The sequence below is a fragment of the Sodiomyces alcalophilus genome (genome assembly GCF_042370955.1).
Source record: "Sodiomyces alcalophilus JCM 7366 unplaced genomic scaffold ACRALscaffold_8, whole genome shotgun sequence".
NCBI lineage: Eukaryota > Fungi > Ascomycota > Sordariomycetes > Glomerellales > Plectosphaerellaceae > Sodiomyces > Sodiomyces alcalophilus.
In genome coordinates, this window is record NW_027263539.1 from 2,501,506 (window position 1) to 2,516,236 (window position 14,731).

Consider the following 14,731-nt stretch of genomic DNA (forward strand, 5'->3'; position numbering starts at 1 on the left):
AATAGTGGTTTAGATTAGATTACAATCGCGATAGACGATCGTTACATTAACTATAATTATATAATAGCTATTACGTTATTTTAGGGTTATAATAAGGTATAAGCTGTCTAATAAGCTCTTAACCTTTAGATTAATATCTAGGCTTAAAAACCCTAGATTTTTACGTTATTTTTAAGCTTTAATTCAAGCAGAACCGTTAGGATTAATCCTATAGCTCTAGGGGGGCTTATTAGGCATTTATGCCTAAATGCCCCGATAGCCTATTAGGTATATTCGCAGAGCCACGTTATATACTGCTCCGAATACGGCGGTACTTTTATTAGATATATCACAGTGCTTTTTCCCCTCTTTTGCCTATATATTTAACATCGTAGACAGGTACTCTTTTATAGTCTACAATAAACATAAGTCACACTTTGTACGATATTAGTGTCCTGATAGTATATATCAGGCATTTGTGCCTGAATGCCCCGATAGCCTGTTGGGTATATTCGCAGAGCCACGTCATACACTGCTCTGAATACGGCGGTACTTCTATTAGATATATTATAGTGCTTTTTCCTCTTTTTAACCTATATATTTAATATCGTAGACAGGTACTCTTTTATAGTCTATAATGAATATAAGTCATACTTTATACGATATTAGTGTCCTGATAGTTATAAGCCTGGCGCTCTGGTGATACGCCTCTATTCCGGTCGATCTAATAGTTCTAGGCTCTATGCCTCTCTCTTTTAAAGCCCTCTTTTTAATGCTCTTAATCGTTACGATTAGAGCCTCTCTTTTTAAGTCCTGCTATTACGGATACAGCCGTCCACTAGCCCGTCCGCCTGCTTATTATCACTAACCCCTTTAACCGCGTCTATCTATCCCGTCTCCTTCTCCTTTTCCTTCTTTTTCTATCTAATTAATAGCCCTTCCCCGCCGTTACGATGACTTCGGTTATACTGACCTCTTCTAAGGACTAGTATTAGTAGTATCTGCGTGTGATAGAAGTCGCTCTTTTTAACGAGGTTACGAAGCTCGTGGATCCGGATGTCGACGATACGAAACGCCCGTAACGCCTTTAAAAGGTTAACCCTCCTACCGTAAGTAAGGATAACGAAAACTAGGATTAAAGATATAAGCTATAGCTCTTTGCCTATAACGAATATAGGCAGGAAAAAGCCGCGATAAAGGCGGTACTAGATTATATTACCACTATTATAGACCGGAGCCTCGCGGAGTCTTTCGCCGGTAAAAAGGACCTAAAGGAAATCCTATAAATCCTAAAAGCACGCCTTAAGCCTACTAACGCCGCCTAAAGGTTACTTATTAAACGCTAATAGGACGATTATATATAATCTATTAGGAAGATACCTTATTAACGCTGGCTTAACGACTTCCGTAAGTTATATAAAGAGGTAAAGATATATTAGGTTCGCACGATTGATTCGAAGATAGACTAGCTTAACGGATTTTTTAACGCGATCGGATTGATTTCCCCGGAGTGGTCGGAAGCCCGGTTTTCTATAATATTAACGGAAGAAGATAAAGACGATTTGCTAGATATTAAGAGTATTATTAACGAATATACTACCTGGTTACGCTATAGGTACCCTTTTTGTTTAGATCGGAAGCCAGGATTGTTATCGTTCTATATAGCCACGTTCCTAGGAAAAGATAAAGAAGGTTAGTAATAGGATCGTTAATCGGATTGTTAATCGGATCGCTAAAAGGATCGTTAATAGGGTACTAAAAGGGAATTTATTTACGATTACTATATAGCCTAGAAGACCCATACCCACTATAAACCACTTTGGATCTGCCTGAACGTTAACCCGGCCCGAAAAAAGAAGACCTTTAAGTTATCTAAGGAGACAGAAGAACGCTATAACCGGATTATCGCTAGCTAGGATAACGATCGTTAAAAGAGGTTCTAGAGTAACCTTAAAAAGGACGCCGAAAGTAAGGGAAATAAGGGTTAATAGAAGTCACCCTTGAAAGACCCTTCTAAGGATTTATCTAATTTTATAGCCACCGGGGGCGCCGGTTCTTTAGACTCGGATTCGGATAATAGAAACGGATTATACGGTATATATAGCTTTTTATTAATAATAGCTAGAGCCTTTAAAAACGAGCTGTTAGTTAATTCCGGCACTATAAGGTATATCACTAATAAGCGTTACCTTCTAGAAGACTACCGGCCCGCCGAAAAGTATATAACGTTTAATATCAGTAAAGGAGAGTCGGATCTAGTTACCGGATTCGGAACTATAAGGCTAGAAGTTAAAGATCGGGATCGTTAGCCGTATACGCTGATTTTAAAGGATATAGCGTATATCGAGTAATATCCTATAACCCTTATATTAGCCCTCCGCCTACTTCTAAAAGGATTACTTATTACCGGTAGATAGGCGCTAGAAATCAAGGAAAAAGGTAGGACCGTTACCCTGCCTTTAAAGAACGTAGGAGGTTAGTTTACCCTTTAACTAACGGGTTAATAATAGAGTTTTTTTAATAGCTCGAGAGGCCTGATTATAAGCGTCGCCGACGCTTATTTATAGTATAAGCGGCTAGGCTATATAAGCGCCGAAGCCCTTAAATATATTATAACCGCCTATATAGGCGGTGCTGTCTTTAGAGGGGATTTTCCCCTTATAATAGACTATAAGAGCTGCTCCAGTAGTAAGGCCCGGAGGCTAGTATCACGAAGGCCCCTGAACCACTAACCTATACACCCTTAGTAGCGTATAGATATCGACCTGTTTTCTAATAACGAATCCTCTAACGGCCTTATAAAGCTAATACTATACTATTACCCCTATACGCATTTTATTATAGGGGACTTCCTATAAGACCTTACGTCAGCTTTCCTATCGGTAACGTTATTCGAGCTGCGTATAATAAGGTAGTACCACTATCCGATTATAGTAATACGGCTAGATAATAAACGAGCCCTTTAGAGTAACCTTAATAACTAGGCTTATACTAGAGGGATCCTGATTAAGAGGTCGTTACCTAATATAGCCGTATAGAACGCCGGAGCGGAATGCTATAGGGCTATTATATATGCTATCGCCTAGGCCCTTACTATCGCCTCCGGCTTCTAGTAGGATATATGGCCGGAGATCGTCGCCGCCGCGATATACCTATGTAACCTGATTCCATGCTATAACCTTAGGTAGAAGTCGCCGAAGGATTATATGGATAAGTGGGTTAATAAGATAGGTATTAAACGCATTACTAGCACCCCTTTAATCGGTTACCTAAAGAGGTACGGTTACCGTGCCTATTTATTAACTACTAACTATTAACGTGGGCGCCGGAAAAATAAGAAGCTCGCGGAGAGGGCTTATATCGGTTATCTAATCGGTTACGAGAGTATTAATATATATCGAATTTAGGTGCTAAAACTCGGAAGGGTCCTGTATATAAGAGACGTTAGCTTTAATAAAAAGATCCTATATAAGGATCGCGATATAGATCCACCTATTCTAATAAAGCTTTTTAAAGAGCTTAATCTGCCTAACGATACCGAAAAGGATACCCTAAAAACCGTTAGCGTGATACCGGTTTACGATCAGTTTATAGTATTATAGCAGAGTACGACGATAAAGTCGTTCTAAGATATTAGAAGGCCGGAATAGCTTAAAGTAATTAAAAGAGCTGTAGTAGTTAAAGCAGTTAAATAGGTTAAATAGGTTAAATAGGAAGAGGTTAAAGTAGTAGCTATTAAAGTAATAGAAAATTCGACTCCCTCGCCTAATTCTAGGGGAGTGGATAAGTTATAATAGCGATTATAGCCGCCTAAAACGGTAGCTATAGTGGCTACCCGGGTTACTCCTTCTATTATAGCAGCCACTACCGCCCGAGATTAGGGCTCTACTATAACGCCGGCTATAATTACTGCTATAATTACCTCTAAAACCTCTCCTATAATAACCTCTTCTATAGCCTCTAAAATAACGGCCTCTTCTTTTTCTTTTTCCCCTCCTATAATAACGCCTCTAGCTTCACGTTAATTAACGCCTATAGCAGCTGATCTAGCTGCTACTATTATAGCTATAAGCTAATTACCACCTCTAGCTCTAATAACGTTAGCAGTAACCGCCGCTGCCTTTAACGATAATAACTTAGATAACGATTCTCCTAATTCCGACGACTCTAACGATACTATTAGGCCTGCCGCCGGTACCGCCGCCGGCACCATTATAGCCACAGGTTTATTATCCCCTAATCAGTTAGTTCTGGAGGATAAAGTAACGGCTACCGCTATAGCTACCGTAACGGCAGCCCCGAGCCCTTTTACTACGGCAGCTGCTTAGTAGCTGCCTCTACTAGCTACGTCGTTAACGCCGGCTAGACTTTTATCTCCGGACGTCCGTATACCCTTATCCACGGGGGGTGTCCTATTTATAGCTACTACCACGCCGGTAGCCTCCTTGAAGCCGTAACGTAACCTCCGGCCACTATAACGATACGCCGACTCTGCCTTCCTTTATCTTAACCGCTTTAATATACTAAAAAAGCCGCTACTACGCCGTAATATACCCGAAAAGCCCTTTAATTAGAGCCAGATAATACGGTTACTATATAGAATATAGTGGGTTATAGCCGCCGCTAATAAGGTGCAGGCCTTTATTAAGATAGGCACGTTTAAAGCTATTAAGACTCCGCTATCTTCTACCCTTCTAAGCCGCCCTTTAGATCTAATATAGGTATTTAAATATAAGGTTAATCTATTTAGCTACGTTACTAAATTTAAGGTATACCTCTACGTTTATAGTCATTAATAGCCTTAAAATCACCTTAACGCCTATACCTCCACCCTCGCTAAAAGGACCTTTAAAACGCTTATAGCTATTATAACCTATTTGGATCTAGAGACCCGTTAACTTAATACCGTTAACGCGTTCACGAACGCCCGCCTTAACAAAGAGGTCTACGTTAAGGACCCGCCGGGATAGAATATCCTATAGGCCGCCTCTACCGCTAACGTTACTAATAAGGCCGGATTAGAACCGTTTTTAAGCCTCCTACGCCCCTCGAATCGTGGGATTAACCGGCTACGCCGGGCCCTATATAGGCTACGTCGATCGCCTAAGCTATAGCACCAGGAGCTCTCTTCTATTTTAGGTAAGTATAGTCTTATATAATTGAAGGAGGACGATTATATCTTCCGAAGCGATAAGCTACTTATGTTCTTTTATATTAACGATATAGTTCTACTATATCGAAAAGAGCATATTAACTATTAGGTGCCGGACTACCGGTTCCCTAGTGCCGAGCAGCCACGAGTCACGACACAGGTCTAGGCTAGTAACCGAGTCACGGAAAACATCGGAGCGTTCGGTTAGGAGCCTAACTCGTAGGTAGTCACGTCGCAGGCCGACTTAGGGCATAAGTCGGGTTATTATACGAGTTACGGGACGGTAGTTATTACGGCTAATAGGATCCCGAGCTAGTCCGAACCTACCTAGGATATATAAAAGAGATAGATAGCCGCCCTTAGAATAAGGAGGCCAGCGATTAATCTAACTCTTTACTACCCCCCTACTTTTAACTTATATACGATCACGTCCTAACCACTAAGTACTCTTATCTTAATTATCTCTTTAGTCTTTACGATTACCCACTTAATATACTAATCGCTTTAACCCTTTAAGGGCGCGAGGACCGTTAAGAAGTTAAGATAAGATATCTAACCCTATTAACGAATAGGTGTTTAATACTACTAAGTAACTTAAATAAATCTATCCGGATACTAGTCTACCCGTACTTATTACCGAGGTACCTTCGGGCTAGTAATAGGAGCCGGACCTATTATCTAAGTATAGTATATCTAATATCTAATAGAACTTTAAACCAGTCCGGGCTTATAACGGACTACCTAAGGAAGAGCGCCCGATAACTATATACTCGATACTAGCCCCCTTAGTCTCTTCGGCCTCTATATTCTATAAGCCGCTCCCTTTTCGGCCCCCTTATAACCGGAACCCTAAACCCCGGCCCCCTTATAATCGAGTCCCGGGAGATTAGTTAATATATAAGTAACTAAAAGAACGCCTATATTATATAAAAGAACTAGAGAAGAAGCGAAAACTCGAATAACTGCTTAAGCTCGAAGCTTAGACTTTAAACTAACTTAATAATAACTAGTATCTAATTAGCAGTGCTATTAAACGTTTCGTTAGCGGAAAGGCGGTCCCGGTCCCTATTAACTAGTATATAAGAGGCCCCGGAATATAAACTAATTAGGCTAAGGTTAACTACCCTCTCTTAAAGTAGGACGGGATATCTTAGGCTAAGTATCGGACCTTTATCTAGGAGATAAAGGAGCGCTTCGTAATTAACCCTTATAGCTTCCCGATTAACGCTACTAAGAACTACTTTATTATCTCCTGCTTACCCTATTATCTTAAGGAATAGTGGTAGAATAAGGTCCGCTATAAGTATAATAGTAAATTAGCGCGGGTCTTATAGCTAGCTTTAAAAGCCTAGCTCGGTTAATAGGTCGACGACTAAGATACCCGTCTATAAGAGGTTACTATTTAGATTATATCCGAGCAGGAGTCCTCTTAGAAACCTAATAAAACCTTTTAATAATTTATCTATAAATAGGAGACCCTAGAATCCGAGCTACTAGAGGAATTACCCGAGTTCTAGCGTATTTAGATAGTCCTAACTAAAGTCTACCTAGCGACCCGCGACTATATTATTACGCAGGGAGTCTTATATATATATAAAAAGCTCGCACCCCTATACTAAAAGGCTAAAGCCCTAACGTAACCCTTAGAGAGTTATTTCGGGGGTAGGTATTAACCACGGTATAGCTAGTAATACTAGCGTAATAATCACGATTAAAGTAACCGCTAGGGATAAGCGGGACCCCCTACTAGCTAGTCCTAGGCTATAGCGTAACCCTAAGGCCCTCCTAACCTAATATCGGAACACGGCGAATCTAATACTTACTCCTCCTTTACTCGTCTACCTATTAAGAATATCACCTATTTTAACTACTAGTAACGGGGCTATTATATAAGCACTTATAATAACCCTCGCGTTAAGCGATAGGCCCCGAGATAGAATCCGAATAAATAGCCTATAGCCGGCACGCGTCTAGTATTAGGCTATATTATAGTCGAGGAACGATAATAACCTTCCCCGCCTAAGGAGGGAAAGGCCCCTATAAAACCCGTGGAGGCCTATATTAGTCTCTGTAATAACGGGGGTTAGGTTATTATCCCGGTATACTTAGATAGCGGCGTTAATAGTAATATAGTGGATCGGTCCCTGGTTAGCCTAGACTAGGTTATCACGGGACCCTGATTAAAGGTAGGATAGCTATTTAAGGGTATAATAATAAATACCTACGGAATAGTATCGAGAATTATTAAGATAAAAGACTATTAGAGCCGTATAAAGATTTAATAAGACGAGTTCTATATTATAAACCTCGACTAGTCTAGACCTAAAATTATTTTAGGCTTACCCTGCTTAACTTAAGTTAATCCTAATATCGATTAGGTTTAGAAGACGTGGAGTTACTCCCTTATACGCGGTAACCTAAAGCTAGTTATATTATAGCGGTAGATAAGAAACGTAAGAGGCGACGTGTAGTAGGTGTTAATACTAAAGCTATTAGAGGAAGCCTCCCTTTATTTAGGCTAGATAAGTCTATAATAAGACCTAGATTAAGGGGAGTATAACCCCTTAGATAAAGAACCCCCGGATAAAGATTCCTCCGCTACCCCTTTCTCCTTACCTAACTAATGTAAGGACTTTACTAATATATTTAATATTAAGGAAGCGGGCCGGCTACCCGCCTACTAATATTAGGACTATGCTATTAATATAGAAAAGGGGAAAATACTACTATTCGGGCTAATTTACCCCCTCGCGATATAAGAGCTTAAAGCACTCCGGTAATATATTAAGGACGCTCTTACTAAGGGCTGGATCAGGCTATCTAGTAGTCCGGCGGGAGCCCTTATTCTGTTTATTCTAAAGAAAGGCGGTAAGCTTCGTCTATATATCGATTATCGCGGGCTTAATAAGGTAACGGTTAAAGACCGTAACCCCCTCCCCCTAATTTATAAGATCTTAGATAGGCTATTTACCGCTAACTACTATACTAAGCTTAACCTAAAAGATACCTATTACCGGCTCCGTATCCGGGTAGGTAACGAATAGAAAATAGCTTTCCGTATAAAATATAAATACTTCGAATACCTAGTAATACCGTTTAGGCTTATTAATACCCCTATAAGTTTCTAATACTATATTAATTAGGCCCTATCTAGCCTTATAGATACTATCTATATAGTATACCTTAATAATATCCTAATTTATAGTCAGGACCTAGATAAGCACCGGGTATATATAAAGCAGGTCCTATAATAACTACACGAATAGTCCCTTTACGCTAACCCTAAGAAATATAAATTTAAGATCCACGAGGTCGAGTTCCTCGGGTTTATATATAGTCCCGATAAAGTCTATATGGATCCCCTGCGTATTAAAGCTATCCGCGACTAGGAAGAGCCTAACACTATAAAGAAGATTTAAGTTTTTACCGGGTTTACCGGATTCTATAAGAGATTTATTAAGAATTACTCGAAGGTGGCCGCGCTGTTAATAGACCTAACTAAGGGGGGGAACCCCGGGATTATTGCTTTTAGTCTAGAGGTAAAGGCAGCTTTCGCCGAGATAAAGAGGTTATTTATAAAGGCACCTATTCTCCGGCACTTTAACCCTAAGTTACTAATACGTATTAAGCCCGATACGTTAGCGTTTATAATCAGTATAGTTATTAGCTAGCTCGAAGATAAAATATAGCGCCCTATTACTTTTATATCCCGGAAGTTATATAGACCTAAACTAAACTATAGTATACCTAATTCTGAATTAATAGCGATTATTAAGTTATTCCGCACCTAAAGGCATTATATTACCTATAGCCAGACTCCTATATTAGTCCTAACCGACCACCTAAATTATCGATATTTAATAGATAAGCTAAAGTTAAAAGCCTAGCACGCGCGCTGGCTTAAAGAGATTACTGCCTATAATTTCGAAATTAAGTACCGGCCCGGGTTATTAAACCCCGCCGATAGCCTCTCGCGGAAGCTATAGTATACCCCTAATAAGTTAAAAGTTACCTCCGACTAAGCTAAGGCCGCGGAAGAGTTTTTAAGAAAGTTTATCCTAGGATTAATTACCCTAGGAGCGGTCGCTAATCCCGATTCGCTTATATTATATAAAAAAATTATCGAGGTATAGGCCGAAGACCCGTTTTATATAAATTAGCGTAAAGCCACCGATAACCGATAAAGGGCTAGCCCTTAGTCCCGAGATAAGTAAGGAGTTTTATATTTCTAAGGAAAGATTTTTATTCCTAACTATTATAGTCTACGCTAGAAGGTTCTATAAGTCTTTTATAATAGCCTAACTACTAGACACTATAGGGTTAAGAGGACCGTTTATCGAATTTCTGGTTATTATTTCTAGAACCACTTATTAAAAGATATTCGGGAGTTTATCCCTAGCTACTTAGTATACTAGCATACTAATCCTAGGCAGTATAAGCTATACGGTAATTTAGTAAGTCTTCTTATTCCTAAATATCCCTTTTCGGAGATTTTAATTAATTTTATTACCGGCCTACTACCTATAATAGGGGCCGGTTATAAAAAGGACGCTATCCTAGTGTAGAGGGGCAGACCCGTGTTCCGGGTCTGGACGTCATGGATATCACGTGACCACGTACGCGGTCCCAGAGATCTGGTCTTGTATGCGGCTATTCTTCGGAATAGACCCACTATATCTAGCTAGTTTTTCGTCCGATCTTTCACGATCGTCACCTATCACCCATCACAATCACAATTTGCATCATCCTTCCCTTTTTTGGTTATCTAGACGATCCAGAAGAGCCGACCGTAGGCCCGCCTGCCTATCTAGCTATTCGTTCCCCTGATCAGACCACTGCCGACCCTTCTAGAGGCCCGGCGACCGTCTCCTCGGGACCCTTAGCTCTAGATACGGACCCGTGACGAGCCTGACCATCCCTTCGGCTAGCCTATTATTGGTTGGTTGGTTGTTTGTTTGTTTTGGCCCTAGCGGAGCCGTTCTGCACAGTGACGGCTTCGCCTTTCTTCAATTGGTGCTCGGAGGCGGATACAATCGGTGCCTAGGAGGTCCTGTTCATCTGATCAGGGCAACCGACAGCACACGAGGGTAGTTCCGGCCTGCCCAAACGAACGGCCTGTCACGTTGTTGATACGATACGGTCACGGTCTTCCCTTTGAGTCTTCGGTTTTTGAGTCTTTGAGTCTTGTTTTGGATACGGCACAGCTTCGGTTTTGATACAGTCTTGGTTACGATACAGCTTCGGTCTCGATACAGTTTTGGATACGATACAGCTTTGGTCACAGATTTCCCCTCCAATGGCGGCCGAAGGGCTCAGGTCAAGGCCCGGAAGAATGGCGCGTTACGTGGGCAGCTCTAGAAGAGAAGAAAGAGAAGGTTACGATACGAGTTCTGATTCCGGTTACGATACATCATCAACAAAAACAACAAAAACACTACATTCAAAAACCACAAAAACAGTTTCCCGGGGCCCGAGTCTCCGGAAGAGCGACCCCGATAGTGCTTCGGAAGAGCAGAGGCTGCCTGCTCGTCAGCAACAGCCACAAACCATCCCGACGCAGAGGCTGCCTGCAGATCAACAGCCGCAATACAAGAGGAAGGCATCGCGACGACGTCGTCGTGGAAAGAGGAGGATATATACCGGTGGTCAGGGTGGTCAGAGCCGCGTGTGGGATACGTTCCTGTTCCTTTTAATCGGGCTGACCTCCTGTTTTGAGGTCGTCGCGAGAGTCACGCTAAAGGCGTGCGAGGCAGCGTTGCAGGAACTATATGCTCTGCGATCTAAAGACTCTTTGCCGTTTGCTTCCCGTTCGTCTGATCAGACTAACGGTGACGTTGCTCGTGGGCAGCCTACCGAAGGCAGCCGTAGCCCGAGCCGAAGCAGTAGTCGGAAGAGCCGCCGCCGCGGCAGAAGTACGACTCCACGGAAGAGCCCGATTCGGCAGCAGAGTCCTGTTCGGCAGAAGAGTCAGGAAGAGAGTCCCGCCGCCCGGCACGATCCTGTTCGTCTGATCAGGTGCTATTCCTGCGGTCAGGAAGGTCACCGTCGGCGTACGTGCCCGGAAAGGAAGAAGAGCCCCGTTGGCTCTATGATCCGGAAGAGCTCCCGTGATAGCTCCCCTGCCTCCACCGATTCCGTGGCACCGGTTCCGAAGAGTCCCTCCGCTATGGACTCCGTGACGAAGGAGCCTGCCGCCCCTCCTCCCGTTCCTCTGGTCCAGAGTCCTCCCGTGGACTCTGTGGAAGAGAAGAAGACGCCCACCGTTCCTACGGTGGAAAAGAGTCCTCTCGTGGACTCTGCCGTGAAGAGCCCGCCCGCCGATCAGACTATCGGCACTATCGGCTTCGTGACGGCAGATTGGGTGGTTGAATCTGTTCCCACCGATCAGCCTGTCCCTCTTCCACCCACCGATCAGGCCTACCTGCTTTCCCTTCTGCCTGCCGACTTCGAAATCAGTTATCCGGTATGGTATGCGTATTACCTTAATCCGCACTTCCAGGAAAAGATCGAGGAGATCTTCGGAGACTCCCTTAAAGCTGCGCTTGAAGAGGTGTATACGCAGATCGATAAGGAGATAGCAGAGGCGATCGAAAAGGCACGAAGTCAGAGTCTTCGTGACGGGCGTTGACGTCTCCTTCTTTTTGGGTGGACTTACCTCTGGGGCCGAGGGATTTTTGATCCTGTTTTTCCTTGCTATCTTCCCCCTACCACCTACCTCTTTTTCTCTTTTCCCTTTTCCCTTTCCCGCCTTTCCCTTTGCCTGATCAGGGCAACAGAATCGTTTTTCGGAAGCAGAAGTCGTTCGTGGAGTCCGTGGGAGCTTTTCTAGTTCCTGACGGGGGCCGTGTTCGTGGACTCGTATCTAGGGCCGCGTGTCTTTTGGATTACGCCCTGGGGCCGGATTTTTTTTTTTCCCGAAGCTGCTCCGTTGACCTGATCAGGATGTGTTGTTTCTACCCTCCTTTTGTTGTTTGTTTTTGGGTTGTTTGAAAGCTGCCCTCGAGGGGGACCTCTTCGTACAGCTTTGGGGCTGATGGATATAGAGTCCTGCCCTCCCCCGATCGCCCTGCCCGATTTTTGTTCCCTTCTTTTCCACGCGAATACTATGATCGCGAGCCTGTTCCTTTTTTCTTCCTTTTCGTGTAGAAAGCTGTACGCGCAGGAGCTTCTTCGTACAGCTTTGGGGCCGATGGACAACTGGGCCCTGGGCCCAGCCCATGAGTCTGTGGAAGCCGCCTGCACGGATTTTCCAGCTTTTCTTTTTACCTCTTCCTTAGACTGTATCTTTTACAGTTCTTCACCATTTCTTTCGCTCGCAACCATGTTGGCCTGATCAGGATAAGCCAAATCGAACGGTGCCGATTTCGATTGATTTGGCCTGCTGGTTGTTGAGTTGTTGTGGTTGGTTTGGTGGTACGCGTTGGATATCTTCGTCGTCTTTTTCGAAGCAGACCACGTGCTACTAATACCGCCTACCCTTTTTGATCCTGCCTGCCGTTTTCTGCCGGCAGAGTCACCACGAGCTCGTCCTGCTTACCCTTTTCCCTCTCTTTTTTCTACTCTTTTTACTACTCTTCTTTCCCCGATATCTTCGTTCCTCTGATCGGCCCGAGCCTGATCCGCCTGCCTGCTGTTGATCCGATTGATCTAGTTGATCCCGTCGATCCTGCTGCTCTTCTTCTTCCTGTTCCTTCGAGCCCGGCCACGATACTGCCGCCTCGAAGAGTCCTGCCGATATTCCTGCCGCGAGACCCGATTCTCTTCTTCGCCTGCCGACTCTGCGAAGAATCGACGAACCGACCTGCTTCCTGCGTGCCGTGCCACGCCACGAAAAGATCCGACCTGCGTGCTTTACGCCTACGAACCGAGAAGTGGACTGCCTGCCTTGATATAGGTAGTGGAAAGAGATGGATATACTCTGCGCTATCGCCTGGTTCTGCGTCTTGCGTCGTTGATCTTTTACTGGGGCCGCCGCGTTGCCTTGTTCCTATGGTTATGACTAGGAACCGAAGAGGCCGCCGCCTACCCTCCGTGTGCGTTCACGGTCACGTCTTCTACGTTATGATCTTCTCGAAGACTACGCTGGGGCCGCCGCCTGTTTGCCGCCGCCTACTGCCACTGTCGCCGCCGCCGCGTTGCTTATTCCTGTGGCCACGACCAGGAACCGAGGAAGCCGCCGCCGCCGCCGCCTGGCTTGCGTACGAAGGACCTGCGAGGTCACCTCTACCTATAAGGTCACCGTCCTTCGAGCCTGCGTCTTCGAGAAACGTCTTTAGGAATACGTACAAGGAAAGAAGGGCTGCTTGTGGATGCCCTGATCAGGGCAATGGAGATATATTTGGGATAGTTGCTGTTTGTGATGAAATTATCAAGACCACGGGGCGTGGCTTGATAATTTGGGGCCGATTGTAGAGGGGCAGACCCGTGTTCCGGGTCTGGACGTCATGGATATCACGTGACCACGTACGCGGTCCCAGAGATCTGGTCTTGTATGCGGCTATTCTTCGGAATAGACCCACTATATCTAGCTAGTTTTTCGTCCGATCTTTCACGATCGTCACCTATCACCCATCACAATCACAATTTGCATCATCCTTCCCTTTTTTGGTTATCTAGACGATCCAGAAGAGCCGACCGTAGGCCCGCCTGCCTATCTAGCTATTCGTTCCCCTGATCAGACCACTGCCGACCCTTCTAGAGGCCCGGCGACCGTCTCCTCGGGACCCTTAGCTCTAGATACGGACCCGTGACGAGCCTGACCATCCCTTCGGCTAGCCTATTATTGGTTGGTTAGTTGTTTGTTTGTTTTGGCCCTAGCGGAGCCGTTCTGCACAGTGACGGCTTCGCCTTTCTTCACTAGTAATAGTCTATTACTTAACTAAGTACTTAATCTATATCCCTATAAGTAATAGCCTAACGGCGCCCGGCCTAACGGATATATTATAGATATATATCTTCTATAGGTTCGGCCTCCTAGACGGTATCGTATCGGATAGAGGAGCCCTTTTTATTAATCACTTTTAGATAGCGCTTTATCGGCACCTCGGCACGGATTACTGCCTATCTATTATATAATACCCGTAGACGGATAGGTAAACGGAATAATAGAATTAGAACCTAGAACACTACCTTCGCGTCTACTATATAGTATAGCAGGACGACTAAGTGGATAAATTAGGACTCGCTAAGTTTATATATAATATAGTATAGTATTCGGCCACTAAAAGGAGCCCCGCGGAGGCTCTAATAGGCTATAACCCGAGGGGGCCCGATAAAGTAAAGTTACTTAGAGCTAAAAAGATCCGCTCCGTAAAGGCGGACCGGCGTGCTACTTAGCTTATAGCCGATTATAAGACCCTAGCTAAATTAATTTAGAGGGCTTAGGCGATATATAAACGTTACTATAACCGCGGATAGATAATATAGTAGTTTCGAGTCGGAGACTATATCCTACTCTCTATAAAGAACCTAAAGTAATATCGGCTATCCCGTAAACTAAGCGATAAGTATATCGGACCCTATAAGATTATAGGAATAGTAGGTAGCCATAGACTAGCGTATAGGCTTAAGCTGCTTACCGGTATAAAGATTTATAATATT

At 43.9% G+C, this 14,731-nt stretch overlaps 1 protein-coding gene across 1 annotated transcript; it reads left to right on the forward strand.

Annotated features, from left to right (window-relative positions):
* Positions 1–13,120: 13,120 nt before the first annotated feature.
* Positions 13,121–13,364, forward strand: ACRALDRAFT_1065997 (uncharacterized protein; the record flags this gene model as incomplete). The annotated part of the gene is made up of 2 exons (XM_071017262.1): positions 13,121–13,164; positions 13,208–13,364. The coding sequence occupies 2 exons, from the start codon at positions 13,121–13,123 to the stop codon at positions 13,362–13,364; spliced, it is 201 nt and encodes a 66-aa protein (XP_070872089.1).
* Positions 13,365–14,731: the final 1,367 nt, after the last annotated feature.